Below are 26,691 nucleotides of genomic sequence, written 5' to 3' on the forward strand. Positions count from 1 at the left end.
ATTATATTGTATTATAGTATTAGATTGTCGATATAATGACAACAATTAAGGCAAATGTAGAAAACTACCATGCAATAAATAACTACAATGTATAAACACCATAGACATTCAAACGCCATAGCCTTTTACAGTTCAAATCAAACTTTTAAATTGATTTTTGATAATAAGCTATCAAAATTAAAGTAAAAGCTACCACTTCTTTAATGCAAGTTTCCACTTTCTGGAAAAATAAATAAATAAATAAGTTTAAATAAATAAAGTTGAATTAGCCCTTCATTTCACAAAATCCTGCATTCATGATGACACAAATGATTTAGGAACATACTGAGTGAGTGTATAATATATCACTTCAATTCTCCATAATTTGTCCTAAATTAAAACAAGATGTTTTGCACTGTACCGTCTGCAATAAAAACAAATGTGCAAGGTTTTTTTTATTTCTTAATTTTTATTAAGCAAATTTCAGATTACAAAGAAGAAATGCCACAGTTGGAATAATAATAATAACTGTCATCATCATCTTAAGTATCAGGCACAATTGCTTTGGCATTATGGAATGAATAGCATGCAAAACTTGGATAACAGACAAAAACATGTACAACTAAAGAAAGGGAGGGCAGAGAGAGGGAGAAGAGAGAGAGAGAGAGAGAGAGAGAGAGAGAGAGAGAGAGAGAGAGAGTGTATAAAAAAAAAGACTAATCAAATGAGTTTGGCAGCTTTAGCCTAATGGGACTTTGAGAAAGACAAATCAAGACAATGGACAGCCCACAGGGATAAAGTAAAAGAAGATACAGAGGGAAAGGGTATGAAGATGGAAAAAAAAGTGATGCAAAATGGTACATACATATTTATAAGCCAGGCCCCTCAGTATAGAAAATAAGACAACAAATGTCAGCAGGAACCATGAGAGCGAAAAGCTTAGTCTAAAGCGATTATTAATAAAAGACAAAAAAACAAAAATAGATATTCACTTTTTTTTAGCCTTACAGTAAAAGCAGACTGTATTTGTACCTCCAGCAACACTTTAATGAATAGATATTAGGATTTAAATTCCCCATATAATTACATTTTCCATATATCATATAATAACTACACTTCTGCATATTTCACCTGTAATATGGCTATAATATAAATTGTCATTATTTATATGTCTACACTAATCCAGCAGGAACTAGGCCTGGTTTTCATAACTATTTTTATTTATTATTAATTTCTAGAAAATCTACAATAATTTATTGCAATCTAAAAAAATATGTTTAATGCTTTTGTTATTGGTTAGAGGGTAATTAATTATGACAATAGTAGCTAATAGTTGATAATCACATTTGGGGATATTTTCCTACAATATTCTACTGGTTATATGCATTAGGTTATGGGAAGGATTTATTAGTGTGAAATTGTACATATTCTCCACACCGCATTGCTCATTCAATGCAGAATCTGCAAGCACTAGGTAAAGACATGCTGATTCAGGATTTATTCATCTGTCTCATTTTAGTCAATTAACTAATTACAGATTATAGCTTGTGCAGTTTCAGACAAGGTGTAACCAGAATTCTTTGATATAATAGTAATCACTAACCACTAGGTGGCAGAAGATACTTGGGGGTGCAAGAATGAGCAAAATAGTCTCTGAATTACTATTACAAGAGAATGATATCATTATATTACATTGCAAAACATTGCATTGCTAATTGCATTGTGCTATTAAAGGCCTTCATACAGCATTTTTAGTACTGTAATTTATGTTCCCAATGTGCTGATTTGAGGTTGTTTTTTCACAAAGGCATTATCTTGTAATTTAAGGGGCATTATTGGTACATAAGAGAATGGCCATGTGGATAAATGTAGGAACATGTTCTGCTGGAATTACAGATTTTATAAATAAAAAAAAAATCTGTCCTGTTCATTATCGGTTTACATACCCATATTACACACAAGATCTCTGCAATAGTTTCTATTATAATATATATAAGTAGGTTTACAAAAAATACTTGTTGTATAATAAACAATAGCTTATTAGTTGTAGTAATAGTACAACAGAAATAAATGCTGCATTTTTAAGATGATGATAGAACAGTATAGGAGAGTATTCTGTCAAGGAATATTGCCCTACAAAGGCAAACCTCAGTAACTACACCAAAAAAACGGAGAAATATAGCTTCAACATTTTTTTTTTGTTGTTGATTGCCTTGGTTTTAAATGTTCTCTGAATCTGAAAATAGTTGAGTCAAAGCCATCTGGATAGATCATAGTCGAAGAGACCTGATTTTGGTCATAACTCAATGTTGACAAAATGTGTATAGTAGTTGCTGCGTTTTGCCTTTGCACAGGAGAATATATTTCCTGCATTCATATAGGAGATCAACTGACAACCTCCTTTAGGTTAATATAAATATTTATTTAGGAATATTCTGGGTTCAATGCAAGTTATGCTCAGTCAACAGCATTTGTTGCATACTATTGATTACCACAAAAACAAATTTAGATTTTTCCCTCCTTTTCTTTAAAAAAATAAAAATTTTGTTTACAGTGAGGCACTTACAATGGAAGTGAATGGGGCCAATTTGTGGAGGGTTTAAAGGCAGAAATGTGAAGCTCGTAATTTTATAAAAGCACTTACATTAATTCTTCTGTTAAAATTCATGTATTATTTGAGCTGTAAGTTTGTTTAAATAGTCATTTATTTGGTCATTCTAGGGTTTGCTGTGTTAGGTTGTCAAGGCAATGAAGTTGGAAGAAAATTTGCTATAACTTTATTCAGAAAAGTTTAGTAAGTGATTTTATCACACTAAAATCATGTTAACACACACGTCTTGTGGCTATACTTTTGTTTAAGTTTAAATACATTTATGTGGTAATTAACATTGAGCCACACATTTTGTTGATTGAGCATAACAACATTGAATTGAATGTGGAATATTCCTTTAAAGTAACAATTTTAGAAAGTTTCCTTTTTTGTCGAGCTATACCACTGCTAAATGTTTTTTTTTTTTGGAAAATACCTTTTTGAATATGAGAGCACAAGAAACACAAGGCATATTGAGGGCCATGGGGCCAAGCGTACAACATCCCAGTAAGGAAATATCAGCCAGCATTTTAGAACATCTATCTTCATGTACAAATCTAAAAACATTACAAATTGATAGCACAGGACAAAACAGAGAGTGGTGCCTAGGTCATGGACCCTTGTACCTAAAGTTTGGATGTCAAGATGATAAAAATTAGGCTTTTGACTACACTAGATGATTACGCAACCCTTTTGGAGTGGGTTTGCTATTGATACAGATGCTATTATGTACAGAATTTATGCTTTTTGTCCACTTAAATCTGCCACACCATTTAAAGAAATCTCCCACATTCGTGTCTTTTTGCTTGTCAGTACAAACAAGACAAAAATGCTATACATAGTCTTTTCTCATGAGATAGAAAAAGACTGTTTTCTATGATATCAGATAAGGGAGGGAAAATGTTGTTATGATGTGCAATAAGAACTTCATTAAGATTTACACACTTTACATACAAATTTAAATATGTATACAATTGTTCTCAACTATTTATGCAAGTCTTTTATGAATATTTTCTCTTTCACTACAATATTGTTTTCTTTCTACACCATACATTCTTTCTATATGTATAAATGCTAATGTCACTATTCCCTCACTTAAAAATCGCGCTCTGAAAATCTATTACGTAAAATGTCGGTCAGGCTCAGGCACAGAATTGTAAGTGAAGTGCTTCCTTGTCTACAACTTTTCAACTTGTTAGCACCCCTTTCTCCATTTTGCTCCCATAGTCTCTGGAGTTTTAAAAGCCCCTTTAAGCCTCCCTCCTACTTAAAGTTATAGGTATATTTCTGCTTGCGCATGTTATACTACTCTCTGAAGTACTTTTTCTTCTAACATGGGGAGGCGCTCATGCGCATGTGGGCATGATAGCGAGGGGGTGGCACAGCGGCTGGGGGTGTGGCCATTGGGAGGGACTGAGGGACGGGGCCACCGGAATGGGAGGAGTGGATGGTGTGAGGATAGGAAGAGGAAGAGGAGGAGGAGGCAGGTGGGAGGTGATAGCTGGCCCCGGAGGAGGGCCCTGATGAAGAGTGCGGATTGGATGGCCTGCTGCTTTTGGGTGGAGGCAGCGGGGTCTGGTTGAGTTGAATGGAGATGTCACTGGACACATCAGAGGCGCTACGTCCGCGCTGAGGAGGAGGCCAGGAGTCGGGGTGCAGGTATTGGCCGCTGTAGTCGCTGCATTCAGACAGACGAGGGCGATAGAGTGCAGGGTGGGGCCGGTACATCTCCTCCTCTGCATAGCGTTTCATGAAGAGATAGACGGACATAACCCCAGCACCCTACAAAGAACAAAAATAATTCACATTTTATTTCAAATGTTAAAACCTTGAGCAATCATACCCATCTCTGTACAAGCAGATGGGTAAAAAATAATCAAGTACATGAAAACTAATCTATTAGAACTAGAACTATTAGTCTTCATGGGAATACATTTGGAATGGCTTTCTACCAAACTACTAACTCTTAATATTTATACTGTACTGTATATTGATATGGCAGAAATAGTAAGAGTAGTGTGGTCCTTTGCCATTTCAAACTCAGCCTCAGTGTCTTCAGGTTTGCTGAATTTATTTTTGGAGGGCAAGTATGAGAGAGAGGGCGTGACGTTAAATTTGCCAGTGGTGGAAGTTTGCAAATGGAATGAAATCACTTGAAGCACCATTAACCAATTATTCAAATTAGAATCAAGTCATACTACACTTTGCATTTCATTCACTTCCATTCATACTAGGGCTGTCAATCGATAAAATAGTTTTTTGAATTTATTACATGATATGCCAGTTAATTAATCAAATGTATCCCAATTAATCGCATATAAATATTGTCAAGAAAAGACCTCCAAATAAAGATATTTCAATATATAATAATACTCATTTAATAAATATAATAATTCAAAGATGTTACATTGTGGTAGAGTTCAAGTATTGATAAGACAATACAAAAAGTGGCTTTAGAAGTCAATAAATTTTTTGGTTTATTTCCATATCATTGAGTACAAGCACTGGTTGACAGCCCACAGCAATCCATCCATTTGCAATTGAGCTCGTCCTTCTGTTTAATGTAGACTTGGGCTGTTCTCACATGACAATACATTGTTCCGTTCCATCTGTACACACTTCAGAATACGCTTTTGGAGCTACTCACGGTGGTTGTGTCACGTTTAACTGATTTTCAGTGTCTCTAGACATAAACGGCATGTTTTTATGGTGTTTGTTTTCTTTTTTTTTTACATTATTCAACTCATTATTAAGATAAAAAGGTGCAGTTTGCTCATCACTTCAGTCTGTGTCTGCCTTGTTTACTAAAAGCATCCTAAGCCCAATTATATCAAAGAAACGACCATACAAATCATCTTAGAATTATGGGCTGTTTCCCAAAGGCATCATAATTTAAGTATTTGAAAATTGTTGTTGATCTAGTGTTCTGAGGTAAGGACATATCTGACTTATGCAGACACCTGCAGGACAATTTCGAAATTACACCTCATACAATTTAATACAGTTAATGTCTTACACTTTATGTACTCTATGCAGACGTATACAATGTGACCATGATACTTTAATTTTAAATTGTATTTATATTTAAATAGAATGTAATTGTATATGTCTACTTATGTAAATTAACCTACATAGGCCTATTTTTTAACTAATATATATAATAATATATAGTTTAAAATTAAGCATTAAATAGATAATTGGAAAAAAATAAAGACAAAAAAAGAATGTTTGATAAAATAATTCAATAGCATAAATCAACTAATTGTGTGAATGTGTATGTCTTTGTGTGTTTGCCCACTGATGGACTGGCCACCTGTCCAGGGTGTTTCCCTGCCTTCGGCCCAAGACAGCTGAGATAGGCTCTAGCACTATCTATGACCCTATATAGGACAAGCGGATTTGGAAGATGGATGGATGGAATAAATTAAACAAATTTGTGTGCAGGACAACGTAGTTGGTACAAAGTGGCCACATGATTGAATTAAAATGTAATTCAGAGGGAATTTAGATGTTTTATTTGTTATATTGTGCTTTAGCAATAGGACTACTGCCAACACGGTTAACACACACACACACACACACACACACACACACACACACACATACAAACATACACACACACACACACACATATGAATTTGTTTAAAAAAAAAATTATGTACAGGAATACAGATTTTGTTGATGGTTATCCAAGGGGTTTTGGTCATACCCTAGGTTTTTGTGGAACTCCTGAACGTCCTACATAAATAGTTTGAGCTAGTGGCTAACGTTACTACAGTAATAAATGCACATATATAAGGTTACTGCAGACACTAGATGCTGTCATTGACAGATTACTGAGCTGAACTCAGTGAATTAGCATATATGCAGCAAAAATGAAAGTGCTTAGCCTTTACCCAGCGGAAGCTAGAGTAAAATGAATGCATACTGATGAGTGCAGACCTATTGGTTTAGCAGCTAACAGCAACTAAAGCTGTTAACACAGATGCATTTTAATGAACAGAGCTCTGTGATAAGAATGCACATAGACACAGTCAGTTTGAGTGTAAACATTGGCAGTTGCTGGACTCTGTGGCTGACCTCTTTTAGCAGAAAGGAGCTGGCAGCAAAAGCAAATGACCAGCCATAATGGTAATGAAAGAACTGCTCTGGTTCCCGGGGCCTGTTCATCACTTCATCGTTTATACTTGAGATATACAGCACCAGACCGACCACTAAACTTAAACCTAAGAGAGAGGAAGAGAGAAAAAAGAAGGTAAATCGTGCATGAAAAGGGTAAATCGTGCAAAATGATATCTGCAAAAGAAAATGTATAGCAGAAGATGAGTTTGAAGGATTAAAAGTGGAGTAAAACTTGCTTCCACAATGTTGTGGGTGGTAGGCAGGGGAATTGCTCTTTGGCTTCTAAGGTGTTTTGAGTGGCTCTTAACGTCCTGCTATGCAGTTGCTCAAGGATTCTGGGTGGTTGCTAGGGCATTGAAAGCTGGTTTCTAGGGTGTTCTGAGTGGTTGCATGCTAACCCAAGTCTAAAGAGCCCATCCAAAATATTCTTGTCCCTAAATTTCTAGTTTCTCCTTCAATGTAAGTCACCTGTTTTATCGTCAACTAGGCAAAAATGTAAGGCCAATTACAAACAAAGCGAGAAACTATTATATACACAAAATAAAATAAAATGTTTTAATGACAATAACAAATGTAAGAAACATATATGCCTTGTAAGCATTCACATCAAAGGTTTGTCGATGCTGCAGTGTTTTCTTAGTATGGTTCTGTATGAACATTGCTTTCTTCCCGAACACTGGGACTGATACACCAGCGCATGCACACAGAACCTGTCAGACCGGGAGACATTAACATTTATAGTGTACTCAAATGTTGCTGTGGTTATGATGGAGAGAGCTGTGCTGCTGTGATTGTGTAGCGCAGGAGAAAGAGAGAAAAAGAGGAGAAAGGAAAAGCCTCTGGCGTAATCAAACACATTATTGCAGTCTGTCACTGCCAGCTGTCTACACTGAGAATACCAACAAGGGATGTTCTTACATATTTCCATTTCGCATTAGAAATGCAAAATGTTCGGTGTTTAACTGCTGTGTCACATTAGAGCAAATATTTCCAGATAAACAAGCATGTGCGGTACATAACAATACCCTTTGTTCTCCAGTCAAGAGCAATTAAGCAAAATGTGAATTGAGTATTCAATAATGCGGTGCTGAATGATCTCAAGAGATACAGATCTGCTCTGTAAGGAGTGATTTAATAACAGATGTTATAGAGAGGGATACCTGGTGCCTTCTGTTGCACTGGTACTAATAGTCAACTATACCATGGTATTTAAGTTTAAGATCTGCGAGGTTTGGGTTTTAATAGCAAGAAAAATATAATGAAAGGGATAGTTCACCCAAAATAGAAAATTCTGTCATCATTAACTCACCCTCAAGTTGTACCAAACCCATTTGACCTACTTTCTTCTGTGGAAGAAAAGGAGACTGTTAGTCTCCGTCACCATTCACTTTCAATGCATCTTTGTTTCCATACAATGAAAGTGACTCATTCTGCCTATCATCTCCCTTTATGTTCCACAGAAGAGAGAAAATTATATTGGTTTGGAACTGCATGAGTGTGAGTAAATCATGACAGAATTTTCATTTTTGGCTGAACTATACCTTAAACTACTTTGTTGATAGTAGTTTTTTAATACTAATGGAGGCTTGGACGCATCATTTGTTTTGTGGTTGCGTTTTTTTTATGACTGTACTTAGTTTTTCCTAATTTTTAAAAATGTACTTGTTCATTGAACTGTTGTATATAAGCAATATCACATTCGCAATCGTGCGATATGGCCCTAAATCAGCACTGCTGTGATTACCTGCGGTCGAATCAAAGCAGTGCTGATGTAGTGCCATATTGCACTCTTGCTCATGTGATATTGCTTAATATATATATATATATATATATATATATATATATATATATATATATATACAGCCATGGCCAAAAATATTGGTAGTGACATAAATGTTGTGTTTTGCAAAGTTTGCTGCTTCAGTATTTGTAGATTATTTGATCACATGTTTCTATGGGATACTGGAAAACAATTATGTGTTTAATAAGTTTGAAAAATATTTATTGACAAAAAAATGCAATATATGCAAAGAGTCAATAATTACAGTGTTGACCCTTGTTCTTCATAACCTTTACAATTCGCTCTGGCATGCTGGATATCAGCTTCTGGGCCAAATCCTGACTGATGGCGATCCATTCTTGCCTTATTAGTGCTCTGAGTTGATCACAATTTATGGGCTTCTGCTTGTACACTCCTCTTTTGAGGATTGACCACAGGTTCTCTATGGGATAAAGATCCGGGGAGTTGCCTGGCCACGGATCCAAAATTTCAATGTAATGATCTCCGAGCCACTTCATTATCACTCTTGCCTTGTGACATGGTGCTCCATCATGCTGGAAAATGCACGGATCATCACCAAATTGCTCCTGGATGGTTGGGAGAAGTTGCTCTTGCAGGTCGTTTTGATACCATTCTTTATTCATGGCAGTGTTTTTGGGCAGAATTGTGAGAGAGCCCACTCCCTTGGATGAAAAGTAACCCCACACATGGATGGTCACTGATGGCACAACACAGGACTCATGGTAGCGTTCACCTTTTCTTCTCCGGACTATCGATTTTCCAGATGTCCCAAACAGTCGGAAGGGGGCTTCATCAGAGAAAATAACTTTGCACCAGTCTTCTGCTGTCCAATCCTTGTTCTTCCTGCAGAATTTCAGTCTGTCCTTGATGTTTTTCTTGGAGAGAAATGGCTTCTTTGCTGCCCTTCTTGACACCAGGCCGTTGTCCAAAAGTCTTCGCCTCACTATGCGTGCAGATGCCCTCACACCAACCTGCTGCCAATATTGAGCAAGCTTTGAACTGGTGGTGACACGATTCAGTAGCTGTCTCCTCAGGAGGAGACGGTCCTGGCACTTGCTGGACACTCTGGGACATCCTGAAGCCTTCTTTACTGCAGTTAAACCTCTCTCCTTGAAGTTCTTGATGATCCAGTAAATGGTTCTTTCAGGTGCAATATTCTTTGCAGCAATTTCCTTGCATGTGAGGCCATTTTGATGCAAAACAATGATTGAACGAGAACACAATGATTTGAAGCACTTCTTCCCTCCTTTTATAGCAATCAGTCTGCTCTTATAATCCAATCAGAATGATAGAGTGATTTCACCTGACCAATACGCGTTCACACTTTCCCAGGTGCTGCTGATATGATTAGTGAAATGATGTTAGCACCACAACAATTGAAGTAGAAAACTTTGCAAAACAAAAAATGTATGTCAATGCCAATACTTTTGGCCACGGCTGTATGTATATATATATATATATATATATATACTGTAATTATTTTTTTGAATTTTTTTTGGAATAAAGTGTGCGAAAAGTATGTGAAAGCTCCCCGTCTTCCATTGGTCGTACAAAACCCACGACTATGGTTGAGTTTCTGGATTGTCAAGCCACTCAAACAAACAGAGGAATGTTTTGAGAGTACCACAGAGCGCCAGTGTTACACCTTTAGGTGAAATCAACCAACAAATTGCTTACAGTATTAGTTGTCTCAGCATATTAATATGGGATATAAAGTTACAAGAAAGAAAATTTACACACATCAGCTTTATCTATAAACTATACCACACAATAAAACATCACAGGCTTACTAGATTTTTTTCTGCAGTGTTGTGAATGTCTGTGTTCAGCACTTTTTCGCTGTTGTGGTGTATTGTGGTTTATTAATAATTCTGTAGAACAAAATGCTGAGCTAAATGTAACATTAGCACCTGATGCATTGCTACACAGCACAGAGCTGGACGCCTGCCGGTGCTACTGCTCGCACTACCACAAGAATCTGCAGTGGTTCCTTTTCCTGCATAACAGAATACATTATTATTAAACTGCAGCAGTACCTACAGTAGAACTCCAGCAGCTGTAGCATATGGGTTATGATGACCTAGGTCTACCCCGCCTCTTATGCAAACGATCGGTGGGCTTACTTATTCTCCCACAGCTGCTGACTCTTTGCTTTGTGCCTCTATGTTCATTTTCTGACATCTAATGAAGACAGTGAGGCAAATGAGATTTTAAGAGCAACTCAGTGACTTATTCTAATTTGCAAATGTTGATTGGTTTGATTTTTAGCTTAAATGGCATCGCTTATAAGTGCAAATCAAGTACTGTAATTAAGCAAAACGGTACAAAAGGCTATATTGTGAATATAGTTATGGCTATAGAGCATTGCTAGTCCCGATTGACTTAATTTGAGTTTAAATGATTTTCTTATGTGAGAAGAAAGAGTGATAAAAGAGACAACTATCAAAGCTGTGTAGGCAGTTGGTTGCCAGGGACAACTGATAATTATACGGTTTAACAGTAATATTTGACTCCAGAATGCCACAAATGACCAATCATAATGAAGCATTCCGGAAAGCCATGCAATAATGGTGCATTCACATTATGTCAGAATTACATTACTTGCAAGATGGCAACTCCGATATTCTACTCAGGACTGTTCACATCCCGGGACCTCGGAATCTATTTGTTTCTATGGTAAAACTCATAACACCAAACCTTTGTTGTTGATAAAAGCAAAGTACATCATTAATCATGCAAATGTTTAAGAACAAAGAAAGTGCTCCATGTATAAATGGCATAGTAAAATATGAACTGAAATATGTGTTCACTACCTGTCATTTTTGTGGTCGCTGCCATATTAGTTATTTTTAAATGATGTCACGTCTATCAAGTCAAAGATTTTATAGAATTCTGAGTTTACAACTAGTAATTATTAGTTGAAAGTTTAAAGACATTAATGTTTTTTTTTACAAATCGGAATCTCGTAATTACGGTAATTCTGACATGAATGCACCATAAGTAAGGGATAAATAAAAATTAAAACCAATCATAGCGAAGTCAACCTGAGTCAGAACATTTTGAACGGCTGTGCCAAGTTTGTTGGATGTAACCTTTAAGCTGTGGGAGAAGTTACATTTAAAAATGTTGGTCTTTGTTTAGGGATTTTGGAAAACCCTTAATCAGCTGAAAGTGTAGAACATGTTGACTTTTTCAAACCAACATAATAATAACTGACTTTACGATCACTAGTAAACTTTATTCTGATTGGTCCTTTGTGGTATTTTGCATCAAATATATTTGTATAATAACTACATAGCATTTCTAGATTCAAGTCTCTTGTATCACTCTATCTTCTCACCAATAACTTACCAAATAAATAAATGGATAAATTAATATTAATGAGATATGAAATATTAATTTAAATTGCAATTATATTGTTATGTGAGAGGAAAGAGGCCGCAGAATGACACGAGTGACATGAAACTAGCACAGCTTTGGAGGAAATCGGTTCCCTGGGACAATGGTAAATTATACAGTTTTGTGGTCATCATACCATTACACAAATATATTTAGAATGCCACAATTGAAAAACAGAATCAATTATTCCAGAAAGCTGTTGGATGTATTTGTCCAAGAATTCTACAACTGTTCAAACAGCAAAGCGTTCCAAACCTTCATGAGAATTCCGTCCCTGCAGGCTGATTCATACAGCTATCGCCTGGCAACTGAAACAATCAACTTATATAGTTCCGTTATATAGCTGTCTCCAGGCCACATTGACTGAGTATTGCGAAAATGTGTGGCTTTCTAGAATATACTGTTAGTCTGAATGGATCACCTTATTGTTCTTTAGATAGCAGTGTATATGCTATATTTGGTGTATTTAACAATGGTTGAGTAAACCAAAATACTCTGTGTTGTGGTTTTGATGGTATTTGCCCACCAGTGAAGTTCTTACCATCCGTTTTAGAACATATTTTGAATGTAAATAAGTAAAAGCTAAAAAGACTTTAACATTCTTGACTATCTGTTGCTATTAACAAAATGCAGATGACAGCTATTAGGCAGAAACCGATCAGAGAGTGCTCTTGTTAATTACAGTTTGAGAGACTTAATGGATATTGTGTGTAGCACATCACCATAGATGGATATCAGGAACACCATTCATTAAATATGCAAAACTCTCAGTGGGTTTCTCAGCCTGAGTTCAGACCGAGCTGAAACCAAATATCAACAAACAAACAGGGTCGTAGTTCATTAATTAAATCTAGAGAATGTAAGCTAGTAGCCTACACAACTATGGGCCAACAAATGTTATGTAAACTATTGTAAAAAGTTACTGCAAAAGTATGAGAAATGCATAACATTCATTAATTTCATATGTTTATTATCAAATTATCAATTATCAAACAACTGTACATACAAAGTATTGATTGTGTGATTTACCTGATAAGATGAAGAAGATTCCAGAGACAAAGGCCAAAATGGTGCGCTGGGGACGGATGTGGCCGATGTTACTTATGACGAAAGCCGTAAAGACAAAAAGAAGTGAGACCATGGGGAAGGGGGTGGCCGTTCGTACCATTTCTAACAGAACAAAGAGACAGAGCAAAGACATTACTTTTGAATAAAAATAATATACTTTAATTGGGATCCAAAGGCCTGAGACAAGAACTAGCAAAAATGCTTCTATTTTTCATTCTTTTGTAATGTAATATTTTTTTTAATAAACAAATGTACTGTCTGTAAAGACGCAAAAAAGTATGTGAAACCTTCAATTACCTGCATTTACTGTATGTATAAATTTGTCTTTAACTTTATCTAAGATAATAAATACTAAATAATCTATTTTAACTAATAAAACAAATATTGTATTGTTCTTGTACATATTGAATACATCATTGAAATATTCACAGTGTAGGTTGGAAAATGTATGTGAACCCCTAGGCTAATGACATCAGCAAAAGCTAATTAGAGTCAGGAGTTGGTAAACCTGGCATCCAATTAATGAAACGAGATTGGAGGTGTGGGTTAGAGCTACTTTGAATTTTAAAAAGCACAAGAATTATCTGCTGACGTGCACCATGCCTCGCAACAAGAGATCTAGGAAGACCAATGATCAAGAATTGTTGCTTTGTATAAAGCTGGTCACAAAGTTATATTGAAGAGCTTAGATATTCATCTGTCCACAGTTAGACAAATTGTCTATAAATGGAGACGATTTAGTACTCTGGCTACTCTCCCTAGAAGTGGCCGTCCAGCCAAGATGACTCAAAGGGCAAACTACATAATGCTCAATGAGGTCAAAAAGAAGACAGCTAAAGACTTAAGAGGGAAAGCCGTTGGAACTGGTTATCATCTGTGTTCATAAGTCGACTATACCACAAACAACAAACAGGCATGGTGTCCATGGCAAGACACCATGAAGTAAGCTGGTGCTTCCAACAAAAACACTGATGCATGCAAAAGTTTGCAAAATACCACCTTGACGCTACATAATATTACTTGGAAAATGTTTAGTGGACTGATGAAAGTATGGTTGAATTGTGTGTGTGGAAGAACACACAGACTACGTATGGTGTAAAAAGGGCACTGCATACGTGAAAGCATCATTCCAACAGTGTTCCAAGTGGATGGAGCTTCATGATTTGGTGCTGCTTTACCATCATCAAGGGGAAAAATTAATTCCTAAGTTTATCAAGAAGTAGAAGTTGAGTGATGCAGCAGGATATTACAGAATGGCTTCAAAATCCACCTTTTGGAGTAGCCCAGTCAGAGCCCAGACCTTAACCTAATAGAGATGCTGTGAAATGACCTCAAGAGAGCTGTTCCCATCAGACATACTAAGAATATGGCTGAGCTGACGCAGTTCTGTAAGGAAGAATGGTACAGAATTCCTTCTGAATGTCTGAACGGATATGCCTGGTTGAGGTTATTACTGCCAAAGGAGGATCGACCAGTTATTAAATCCAAGGGTTCAGTTACTTTTTTCACAGCACTGTGAATGTTTAATGGGATTTTTATGAATCGCATTTTATGACCAATTAATGCCGAAAACTAGCTAAATCCAAAGGGTTCACATACTTTTTCTAGCCACTGTATATATAGTTGTTTTTAAATTACAAAATATATTATCAGCGTAACAAATCTAGTGGAGAGTTTAATTTAATTTAATGTCCCCCTTTTGTTTTATTGCCAACATGCACTCAAGCTGGAATGGACTCCTTAAATTTGTGCAAAACCTTATGATCAATGTTATCCAGCATCATTTGCGAACATTTCAAATATAATTTAATGTGCTTCGATGCAGGAAATGTCACAAACTTCCATACATTTGATTAGTGAAATAGAAATACTGCAGAATCCTAAATATTTCTTATTCATTTTACAACTTTATGAACTTTTATTTTATTTCCAGGTTTAAATTAGATTAATCCTAGATTTTCAATGTGAACCTGACTATATTACTGTTATAATACACCTCTTCCCTGAAACTATATTTTTGTTTAAAGTATTGCTTGAGAATGACTAATGTTCTAACACCTCATACTTTTTTATGTGTGTGTCTTGAAATGTATTCATCCACAATAAAGTGAATTTAATGTTCTCACTCAGTATATTGGCTGTGTTCTCAGTGGTGATCTCTATTTCTGGCTCTGTGAAGTATTCAGATGCCACACATCTCCCCTTCTCTGGCCCTGAGATAGAAAGAGAGACAGAGAGAAAGAGAGAGAGACAGTGGCACAAAGAGAGAAAGAGAAAGGAGAGGCAGGGAGTGCAGACAGAAAAAGACAGAGATTGACAATGACAGAGGGGAGACAGGGACAAACAGAAAGAGACAGAGCCATGATTTTTGTTCACACATTGAGAAGGTTGTGACAGAACTGAGCTCAAATGCATTGTACACACACACACACACACACACACACACACACACACACACACACACACACACACACACACACACACACACACACACACATATATATATATAAAGTATACTGCACAAAACATTACTGAATACATTATATAAATAAAACATATATAGTAGAACATGAACATTAGACCTCCTCTCTGCACACACACACACACAGAAATAATAATAGAGCCTGTTTAAGCACACATAAATCATACTCTCTCTGGAGCACATGAAAAGTGTCCCAATTATACACACACCACACACCTGATGGGCAAAAAGTCTTCCGTTAGTGATTTGTCATACCCACATACACAAACTAACTAAATAACATACAGCAGCAATGATAAAGCTTGAAAACAAGGTGACATCATCCTCACACTCCTCTTAGACGGCCATTTGCTGCCAGCTGGTGTGGCATGGTTTCAGCCTCAGCACTTCCTGTCAGTTTTGTAACAACAAACCAGCATGCAATGTACAGCAAACTAATTTGTACAACATAGAAAAATGTAACCAAGCCAAACGATGACTCTTGCTTAAAGCTGAAGTGTGTAGTTTCCAACATGGTCTCATTGAATCATGTTCCTATACCTACATTTTTGGTAAATAATTGTACATGTCTCACTGCAGTATATGTATTGCGACTGGTGAAATGAAAACTAGAGGCCCTACAGCAATGACTTTTCTGCACTTTCACACAAATCACTAAAACCACAGATTTCAGTTCATCACTTTTGACTAACTTATGTCATCTAAACACTTTTACTATAGCACATAACTTCTCAGGTCATTAATTTTAGCGTTTGCATTACTAACTGCATTTATAAGCTTGTGCAATGTTGCTTCAACAATTGTTTTTCATCTCACATTTGTTTTTTATGACTATCAGTTTTGGTTTAAGGTTTAGTGTAGGGATTAGGTTTTGTTGATTTAAAATTCTATAGAGCATTAATGTTCAATGCTTTTAGCGCCACACAGTGGATATTTCACCTTGGAACTGCTGCTATCCTTTTGTAAAAACGTTGCTACTGTCACGTACAGTGCATCTGGAAAGTATTCACAGCGCTTCACTTTTTCCACATTTTGTTATGTTATAGCCTTATTCCAAAATTGATTAAATTCATTATTTTCCTCAAAATTCTACAAACAATACCCCCATAATGACAACGAGCATTCTGTTTCCACTGATCATCCTTGAGATGTTCTACAACTTGATTGGAGTCCACCTGTGGTAAATTCAGTTGATTGGACATGATTTGGAAAGGTACAAACCTGTCTGTATAAGGTCCCACAGTTAACAGTGCATGTCAGAGCTCAAACCAAGCCATGATGTCCAAGGAAGACCTCCGAGACAGGATTGGCACAGATCTGGGGAAGGGTACAGAAAAATGTCTGCAGCATTGAAGGTCCCAATGAGCACAGTGACTCCATCATCTGTAAATGGAAGAAGATTGGAACCACCGGGACTCTTCCTAGAGCTGGCCTGTATGGTAGAGGGGCCAGACGAAGCCACTCCACAGTAAAAGGCACATGACAGCCTGCCTGGAGTTTGCCAAAAGGCACCTGAAGGACTCTCAGACAATGAGAAACAAAATTCTCTGGTCTGATGAAACAAAGACTGAACTCTTTGGCCTGAATGGCAAGCGTCAAGTCTGGAGTATACCAGGCACCACTCATCACCTGGCCAATACCATCCCTACAGTGAAGCATGGTGGTGGCAGCATCATGCTGTGGGGATGTTTTTCAGCAGCAGGAACTGGGAGTCTATTCAGGATCGAGGGAAAAATGAATGCATCAATGTACAGAGACATCCTTGATGAAAACCTGCTCCAGAGCACTCTGGACCCTAAGCACACAGCCAAGATAACAAAGGAGTGGCTACGGGACAACTCTTTGAATGTCCTTGAGTGGTCCAGCCAGAGCCCAGACTTGAACCCAATTGAACATCTCTGGAGAGATCTGAAAATGGCTGTGCACGACACTCCCCATCCAACCTGATGGAGATTGAGAGGTCCTGCAAAGAAGAATGGGAGAAACTGCCCAAAAATAGGTGTGCCTAGCATCATACATAAAAAGACTTGTGGCTGTAATTAGTGCCAAAGGTGCTTCAACAAAGTATTGAGCAAAGGCTGTGAATACTTATGTACATGTGATTTTTTTTTTTCCGTTTTTTTATTTAATAAATTTGGAAAGATTTCAAACAAACTTCTTTCACATTGTCATTATGGGGTATTGTTTGTAGAATTTTTAGGAAAATAAAGAATTTAATAAATTTTGGAATAAGGCTGTAACATAACAACATGTGGAAAAAGTGAAGCGCTGTGAATACTTTCCGGATGCACTGTATATTTCATTAAACCAGGCTCCTTTGAAGACATTTTCTCAGTTGTGGTACAGTACAAGTTATGGCACAGTTACTGAAAAAATAACCACACACTTCAGCTTTAAACACAGCCAAACAATACATATTTCTTGACAAAAAAATATTTTTTATCAGCAGAAATTTCACACAGTCACTGATTTGGCAACTTGCACCAGTTTGCCCACACAGCCTCAATATAGTTCCTATTTCGATGTGTGGCACGATTTTGGAAGATGATGCAATAGGGTGCCACACCAGTACAGTGTGGACTCTGTAGACCTAGTCAGTAGCATAACATAGAAGGATGCCCACAAATAAACTGCGATTTAACCAAAGACAAATTTAAAGTAAGCTGCCATATGACACACTGTGATTTAACGGCTGACCTACAAGCAACACCTGATGCTAATTTAGAAGTTTAGTGGAATGGATGCTTAACACAATGGGATGCAACAATCAAGTAATTAGGTTTTGTTAATCAGATATTTGTCTCAGCAAAAAACCAGGGAGGTGATAAAAGATGTAGTTAGTTACATAAGTAATGGCACCTACCAGCCACAAAACAGACCCTCCAGAGTCCAGAATGCAGGGCCATCTTCACTTCATTGGTTTGGTTCTGTTGCAGAACAATGCCCTCTTCCATTAACAACCAGTAGTCTGTTGACACAGCTACTCCCACCAGGAGCAGCCCGCATGCCCCAAACACAGACGACAGGAGCGTCAGTGCCTTGGTACTAAAAGAACTCATCTAAAAAGAAAGGTGAAAGAGAAGGACATACAGTATGTAGTATTAAAACACTTGTATTGAATGTCAAAAGGCAATATGTGTGACCCTTTCCCATCACTAAGAGACCAAGAAGGCTTTCATAGAATTCAGTCAACCGCACCAAAACTGAATTCTGTTTTCTGTCTAATTATATAGTTAAATAAATGTATCCATAAGGTAAAGATGAACTGGACAATGAGACACTGGGCACACTGGAACAAACCAATTGAGCTGGCTTGCTGTCTTCTGTTATCATAGGCAGATGAGGTAGGCCCTTCTGAGGTAGCACTAAAATGAATACTCTTAAAGGGATAGCTCACAAAAATGAAAATTCTCTCATCATTTACTCACACTCATGCCATTCCCAGATGTGTATGACATTTACATTTATGCATTTGGCAGATGCTTTTATCCAAAGTGACTTACAGTGCTCAGGGACAATCCCCCAGAGCAACCTGGAGTTAAGTGCCTTGCTCAAGGACACAATGGTGGTCGCTGTGGGGTTTGAACCAGCAACCTTCTGATTACCAGTTATGTGGTTTAGCCCTCTACACCACCACCACTCCTTTATGACTTTCTTTCTTTTCTGAATGGGTACCAAAATTTTGAAACTCCAAAAGGACATAATGGCAGCATAAAAGTAATCCATATGCCTCAGTGGTTAAATATATATCTTCAGAGGTGATATGATAGGTGTTGGTGATAAAAAGTTAAGTTTTTAATTCCTTTTTTACTGTAAATTCTCCTCCCGCCCAGTAGGTGGCAATATGCATGAAGAATGCAAATTGCCAAAAACAAAAGATGAAGAATGTGAAAGTAAAATTGGAGATTGATGGTAAAAAGGACTTAAATATTGATCTGTTTCTCACCCACACCCTACCCATATTGCTTCTGAAGATATAGATTTAACCACTGGAGTCTTAAGGATTACTTTCATGCTGCCTTCATATGATTTTTGAGCTTCAAATTTCTGGTACCATACAGTTGCATTGAGAGGACCAGCTGAGATATTCTTCTAAAAATCTTTGTTTGTGTTCAGCAGAAGAAAGAAAGTCATACACATCTAGGAAGGCATGAGGGTGAGTAAATGATCAGAGCATTTTCATTTCTGGGTGAACTGTCGCTTTAAGAAGCTAATTTGGAATACTGTGTTACTATGTGGATTAAGTGTTTTTTCAAGCCCCTCTGAACATACAGCACACCAGTGATTCTTATGAGCATAAAAAACTGTGTGTAAAAGAAAATGGTAAATTAGAATGTATTTTTATCTATAGCTTTCATATTGAAAGAAATAAACTTACAATCAACATTTTTCTTAATTATCCTTGATGATTTTTTTCAACTGAGCTTATCTTAGGTATCTTATAAGGCACCATAATGTTGCTGCCTACATTTTGTGGTATCCAACAACTTACTGAAATAATAATCACAATGGTAAAATGCATAAATTTCTTTGTAATTTTAATATCAACCATTTGACAACTGCTGTTTTGTTTCAATATCAACCCCTTGCTAATTATTTGTTTTAAAGGGAAATATACTGCACTGTAAGTACTACTGTGCAAGAATGAAAATATTAGCTGTGCCTGCAGGGCTTGATGACAAATTCTCCTCCATGAAGAACTCCTGAACTAGTGTGTGACTCATCAACAGACTAGTGTCCTTTAAATAGTGTATGACTAAAATTATTAGGTGGAAACGTGCAGTGACACATATCTTCAGAATCATACGAGGGCTTAAAGACACAACATCATTAGCGATCTTATTTTTATGGGCTTTAGCTTTTAATGAACATGGCATATAGAGAATTGACAAGCAAATGGCAGGAGAGAGAGCAGAATGGGATGGGATTGGAACATGATGCAAGTTGGATTTGTGCTCTACTTTACCTGCTGTGCCATGGTGCCAATAAGCATTAGTTATTAAGCAGCTAGCCCCTCAAAGGTTGCACAGAAAAATCATTAGCTAAATTGTTGTTTAGGGTTATAGGGCCAGGGTGACCCAAGGATGTTGGCAATACTCTGTAGTTAAGCACCACAGCTGCATATTGCATTGGTCCTGTTGCCTATTGCATTTTACTTGTTGATGTGATCTACAGGTGAAATCATAAAGAGGGAAGTAATCTGAAAGAATAATTGAGGGTTCTAAAAATTAGGTTTTACAATGGCAGTGTCATGCCTCCTGGTTTATTACACGTTCTACTCTCATGCTCTGAAACACGAGAGTAAGCATTTGACTGGCAGGGATCCAGGAGTACCACAATTCCCTCAATTAATTAATGGGCACTACATAGCAAGTGAATCAGAAGCCTGGAAACTTAAAGGGACAGTTCAACAAAACAATTTATATCATTCTGTCATTATTCACCCTAATGTTCCAAACCCGAATTACTTTCTTTATTCAAAGAACACAAGGGAGATGTTAAGCAGAATGTTTGGGACTGACTGCCTCAGGTCACCGTTCACATTTATTGCATCTTTCATACCTTTTTCATACAAGGAAAGTATTTGTAATTAATTGTGACTAGTGATAGACCGATATATCAGCCGATATTATGTCATTTTGCAATTATCGCATCGGCCAATAATCATGTTCGCTTGGCTGATTACCAGAAGTGTTAACATTCCCTTCCCTTGTATCAGTTCCAAACTCAATAAGTAGATTTGTCAATGGATAGTCAACACTTTTTGTTTTCAAGATTTTTTCTTTTAAATTTTATGAAATGTAAGTAAATATTGCATAAAATAAGTGTTTGTTTCTCTTTAGAAATTTCATGTACATCTGATTTGCTGTTGTTAATTGTATTGTAATGGATGAATAACATTTATTATATAACCATATTATGCTAATTTACAGGTTCATAATTTTATTTTGTGGGTCTACTACAATAGGTTTACATGCTTTAATGTTCAAAAAACACATCATTGTTCTTATACTGTACATTTCTGCTAAACCTATTTTCATCCTCTGGCTCAAATGCTCTGATTTATGTCCTGTATCTTTAAAGCCCCCATTTCCAAAAAGCCCAGTCTGCTCTGATTGGTCAGCTGGCCTAGTCTGTTGTGGTCAACCGCGTAGAGAGTGTCGGAAATGTAACGTCCCTTTCACTAACTGAGATTCAGGCCTCCTTAACATCTGTAAACACTATTGTAACTATAGTAACAATGGCGTCGGTATTTGCTGTACCAGTTCAGCACCGAGTCCGATAATGAAAGTTTGGAAGAACAAGCTGATCGATCTGAACCACCTTCACAAGCATGACTTGAGCAGGATATTTCACAGTAAATTTTACTTTTGTAGCTTTCTTACAAGCACACTGTTGATTATTGTGAACCCAACAAAGCTTCAAGTAAGACACATAGTGCATCTAAGTTAGTCATCTTTTGCTGAAATGGTGTAGCCAAATTTTGTTGCCAGAGCTGAAAGGAGAACAGAGTCTTACTCCCGGTTGGATATTATCAGGGTATTTGAGAGTTAGTGAGCAAGTTAGCCGTGGGCAATATAATTATATAATTATATAAAACTCTTGAGATAGACCATTTTGTTACAACGTTTTAGGTAAAACCACAGCCCACAGCTGAATAATAAACCCTTACCAAAACAATAACATCACATAGCAAGTTAGCCGAGCATTACCATGAATTGCAGATGTAAAATTACTGTTTGTAAAAATAAATCCAACTCCACACTTGATCACTATTTATGATAGTAAGAACAAAAAGCAATCTACATAATTCTACACAATTGTAGCTAAAAGTGAGCCCACAGCTGATTGGAAAAACTATTTCAACACAATAACATTAGCTAGCAGGTTAGCATGAGGCCTACAGCTGTACTCAGGGTTTACATCGTAGCTACAACACAAAACTCTGCATTTGAACTCTCGGTAGAAGATAAATCCACAAATAATCAAACATACTTACAGGTTGTGATCCTGAAGTGCCAGATTGTCTCAACAAAGTGGGAACTGCACCATCTTTCAGGAGTAACTGTCTTGAAAATCCGGTATTGGTTGTGGTTGTACTGCTAAATAATTAAAATAAATTTGAACCACTGATTCTTCAATTTGTCTGCCTTTGGAAGTCCAAACAAAGAGGTTTTGCTATTGCAGAGAAGATAACAGCATCTTCTCGACATCTAACCCAACTCATCCTGGCCTCAGCTATAACTTTTGTTTGAGGGTGGGCCAAAGTAGCCCTTAGGCAGGCATTATGCAAATGTGTTACATAGTGCTGTAGATACTTTACGGAAGAAATGGCTGGACTACAATCCAGCCATTTCGTGTAGTTCTTGAGCAGTGTTGTCTTTAGGAGAGAATAACTCCCTTTTGTGTGGACTTTGTGACTTTGCAGACCTTTTACATGCACAAACAGCTATATTACACACTAAAGGAAAGCTAAAATCCCAAAAAGCATAATAAGACCTCTTCAATATCAGCCATTGGCCATCATGCTCTCTAGATATCGATATCGGCATTGCCCATTGAAAAACCCAAAACGGTTGACCACTAATTGTGACTGAAGCTCAAACATTCTGCCTAACATCTCCTTTTGTAATCCACAGAAGAAAGAAAGTCATGATGGGTAGTAACATCTAGTATTAGTAATAGTATTTTAACATCTTTTGGACATGGGCTTGGTTTCGGCAGGATGAGTAAAACATAATAATAGATTATTATGGGTTAAATCCTCTCTGGTTAGTGCTGGGTGAGTGAACAAATGCTTTATAATGAATACCAGGTGGTGTAAGGGTTAAGATAATCCATAGAACATTGAAAGAGCCACTCATAGGAGAAAAGGGGGCTTTATATAAGTTAGAGGCAGGGAAAATGGCTTTGGAAAAGATAATATGGTGAATAACGAAATTCCACTGAAGAATGCATTATCATTTGGGACGCTAGAGTTGCAATAATAATAATAATAACATTAACAACATTGCACCTTTGTTTAAAGAAATATTCAGAGTTCCATACAAGTTAAACTCAATCAACAGCATTTGTCCCTCCTTTTCTTTAAAAAAACAAAAAACAAAAACGTACTATAGAAGTGAATGGGGCAATTTTTGAAGGGTTTAAAGGCAGAAATGTGAAGTTTATAATTTTATAAAAGCACTTACATTAATTCTTCTGTTAAAACCTGTGTATTATTTAATCTATAAAATAAGTGATTTGATCATATTAAAATGCACATTGTTTATGAGAAATAGTTAGACATACTGTATGATAAAGCTATTGTAATGTAAATGTGCAAGTACCAATGTAACCCATTTAAGAGGCTTTGGGGGGAGAAGTGAGTAGAAAGACAGTGAATGGGAAAAAGATAAAAGAGAACAAATCAAGGCTAAAGGGTGGGAGAGAGAAAAAAGAGACACAATTGGGAGCTGTCTGTCACTGTGGTGCTGAAATCAGGCAATGCACAGGCCTGTGATCCTCCACCAAAGCTTGGTATTCTTTCAATCATAAAGGGTTCTTCGTAGCATATTTTTTTAAAACTTATATTTCATTAAATATTTTAGATTTAATTGTATTCGTATCAACATCACTTCAGAACAAGTTGATTCTGGTTTTGTTGATTTGTATTATTATTTTTTATTATTATTATAGCACCTACTGAAATCATTTTTACGTACAGTATAATGACATAAAAGGGTTTCAAGGAAAACAATTAGTCTAAAACTTTTGTTCCCACACTGAGAGATTGGCAAGGAAATAATGTAAAGTAATTGTAAGGAGCTGTCCGGTGCTGAAATCATAGTTGAGCTACCGAGGAACACTGGGCACAAAACCTGTCTGTCCAACGAAGACTTTAAGAATGCAATGAAAACCCTTACTGCCGTGACCATTAAAAACACTAAAACATAACCCAACCAATCTAAAACATCAGCCTTAATTAGCCTTAAAGCACAACATAACTATATCCATTCCCTCTTTAAATTCCCTATAATTTGGACAATATACAGTAGGAGTATGTAGGAGGACAGTCAAAATATGCTAGATATGGCCACATTTAGAAAGACAGCCCTCATGGTGTACTGGATGTTCCACAGATGGCGTGTCCACTCTACTGGGGAGCAGAAGCTCAGGGGGGGTGTAGTTTTCTGTTGAGAAGGCAATATGTTCCCCTGTCAGCAGGTTAGGCCAACTGGCAAATGGAAAGAGTGTGGGAGGAAATGGTTATAGGAAAAAAATGAAAAATGCATGCTTCGTGAAGGAAGGTGTTTAGAGGAAAAGCATGAGAGAGAGAGAGAGAGAGAGAGAGAGAGAGAGAGAGAGAGAGAGAGAGAGAGAGAGAGAGAGAGAGAGAGAGATATGGTTTGGGGAAAGACCTTGGCCCAAAATATCTCAAAGGGCAGTTGCACACACGGGCGTGCACGCATGTGCGAGCTCTCAATTACATATGCACATGCATTCACATGTGCACATTCATGATTTCAGCTCAGTTCACAGAGACGTACAGCACCATTCATAAGGCTCACATTGATATCTACATTCTAGCATGGCTACGAGGTAGCAGAAAAAAATCATACGTAACATACAAAAGTATACAGTATTTATATTTATATATATAAATCGGCCATTCTACGCGTCATTTTCCCCTATACATTCTCTCTCTTTTACACACGCACACACAGCGCGTGTATTCTCAAATCCACACAACCGCAGTACACTCTTGGCTCGTGGCGATACCCAAGTGATCACTAGAGAAATGTACAAAAACCTTTCTCCAACATACATGACAAACACAAGTCCAGACGCGAAATTCGGCGATTTCAGCACCGGAAAAAATATTTTCTCTAAATATTCTGATAAAATGTACATACAAAATTCACCGTTTTGCTGTAATGTGGTCTGCAGCCTAAAGACAGCTCGCAGAAACCATTATAGCATAGGTAAAAATCGAATTTGTCATTCTTGACGAATCGTTCTCGGATACTTGACTTGAAAACAGCCTATCGAATTGATTGATCGACTTAAAAAACTATGTTGTCTAATCACGCGCCACTCATACAGAGATGCTTACGTGCATTACGAACGAAGAGGCGCGAGCACTCACCCTCTACCACGCGACCCAAGTCAGCGGTGCACAGGCGTCGAGAGGAATAACCGAGCGCCCGGAAACCTTGACAGATTTTGCAGTTTTCCTCTCTCTCTCTCTCTCTCTCTCTCTATCTATCTCTCTCTCCGTCACTCCCTCACATTCTCTTTCACACAGACACTACCACACACTTCACACACGCGTGTTCCCCCCTCTCTCTTTCGCCCCCCTTCAGACCCCCCTTTCTCAATCGTTCGCTTCTTTCAGCAATGCGGAGAATTGGCTGAATGGGATGTACTGTGAGCCACAGATACAGTTTGAGTAAAGAGAGACTTTCCCTCAGATAGTTTGATGCTGATGAGCCTCAATAAGGTCAGATTTACTTTTAGTCTTGCTTATGTCAGTGAAGGCATATGAGTCATACATTTAACATTTAAAATACAGTTCGTGAAATGAACAGCAAAAATTAATCTTTCAACCCTTAAATGAATTGAATTGACCTTTTCATCTGACATTCCAGGAATTCCTCAATTAAGGGGTCTTTGTTGTTTTTGCATAAAGTTTCATATTTTATATAAAATATGTGTTTCCCATCAGTTCCCTGTTATTATTATACATTTCTTTTTTACATCTGTTATCTATATAATTATATTCTATATAGGCACTGTAAAGATGTGTAGACAGTAGTATGAAAAAATATCAGTCATAAAACCATGAAAAATGTGCTACATTATACATACATACATATACACACACATACAGTATATATATAATTCCTTACATTTCTATAGCACTTTTCTAGGCACTCAAAGCACTTTACATAGTACAGAAGGAAGTAAAGTACTATACTTTACATAGTACATTTTCAATAAATGTGTGTGTGTGTGTGTGTGTGTGTGTGTGTGTGTGCGTGCGCGCGTGTGTGTGTTTGTGTGAGTGTGTTGTATATAAGTGTGGCCTCAATGTTGCAAACTGGTAATTTCAAGGGTATTATGCTATAAATGTTGTTGTTGATGATATTTCTAGTCTCTCCATAATTCAAATTGCTTAAAAAACATACTAAACGATGTTCTTTTTTTTGTGAGGGTTAGGTTTAGGGGTAGGGTTAGGGGATATAATCTATAGTTCATACAGTATAG

At 37.0% G+C, this 26,691-nt stretch overlaps 1 protein-coding gene across 2 annotated transcripts; it reads right to left on the reverse strand.

The window, feature by feature from the left end:
• Positions 1–468: 468 nt before the first annotated feature.
• LOC127619556 (voltage-dependent calcium channel gamma-7 subunit-like) lies at positions 469–25,674 on the reverse strand. 2 transcript variants are annotated; one of them, XM_052092416.1, is made up of 6 exons: positions 25,571–25,674; positions 18,305–18,500; positions 15,086–15,172; positions 12,921–13,061; positions 6,650–6,795; positions 469–4,351 (listed from the first exon to the last, which is right to left on the reverse strand). In XM_052092416.1, exons 2-6 carry the CDS (start codon positions 18,498–18,500, stop codon positions 3,899–3,901), a joined length of 1,023 nt encoding a protein of 340 aa, XP_051948376.1. In that variant the 5' UTR covers positions 25,571–25,674; the 3' UTR covers positions 469–3,898. The 2 variants fall into 2 exon arrangements, with proteins under 2 accessions (XP_051948376.1, XP_051948374.1); XM_052092414.1 differs by having other exon boundaries at positions 25,538–25,600.
• Between the last annotated feature and the right edge of the window lie 1,017 nt (positions 25,675–26,691).

This window comes from Xyrauchen texanus, chromosome 26 (genome assembly GCF_025860055.1).
Source record: "Xyrauchen texanus isolate HMW12.3.18 chromosome 26, RBS_HiC_50CHRs, whole genome shotgun sequence".
In the NCBI taxonomy this organism is placed as follows: domain Eukaryota; kingdom Metazoa; phylum Chordata; class Actinopteri; order Cypriniformes; family Catostomidae; genus Xyrauchen; species Xyrauchen texanus.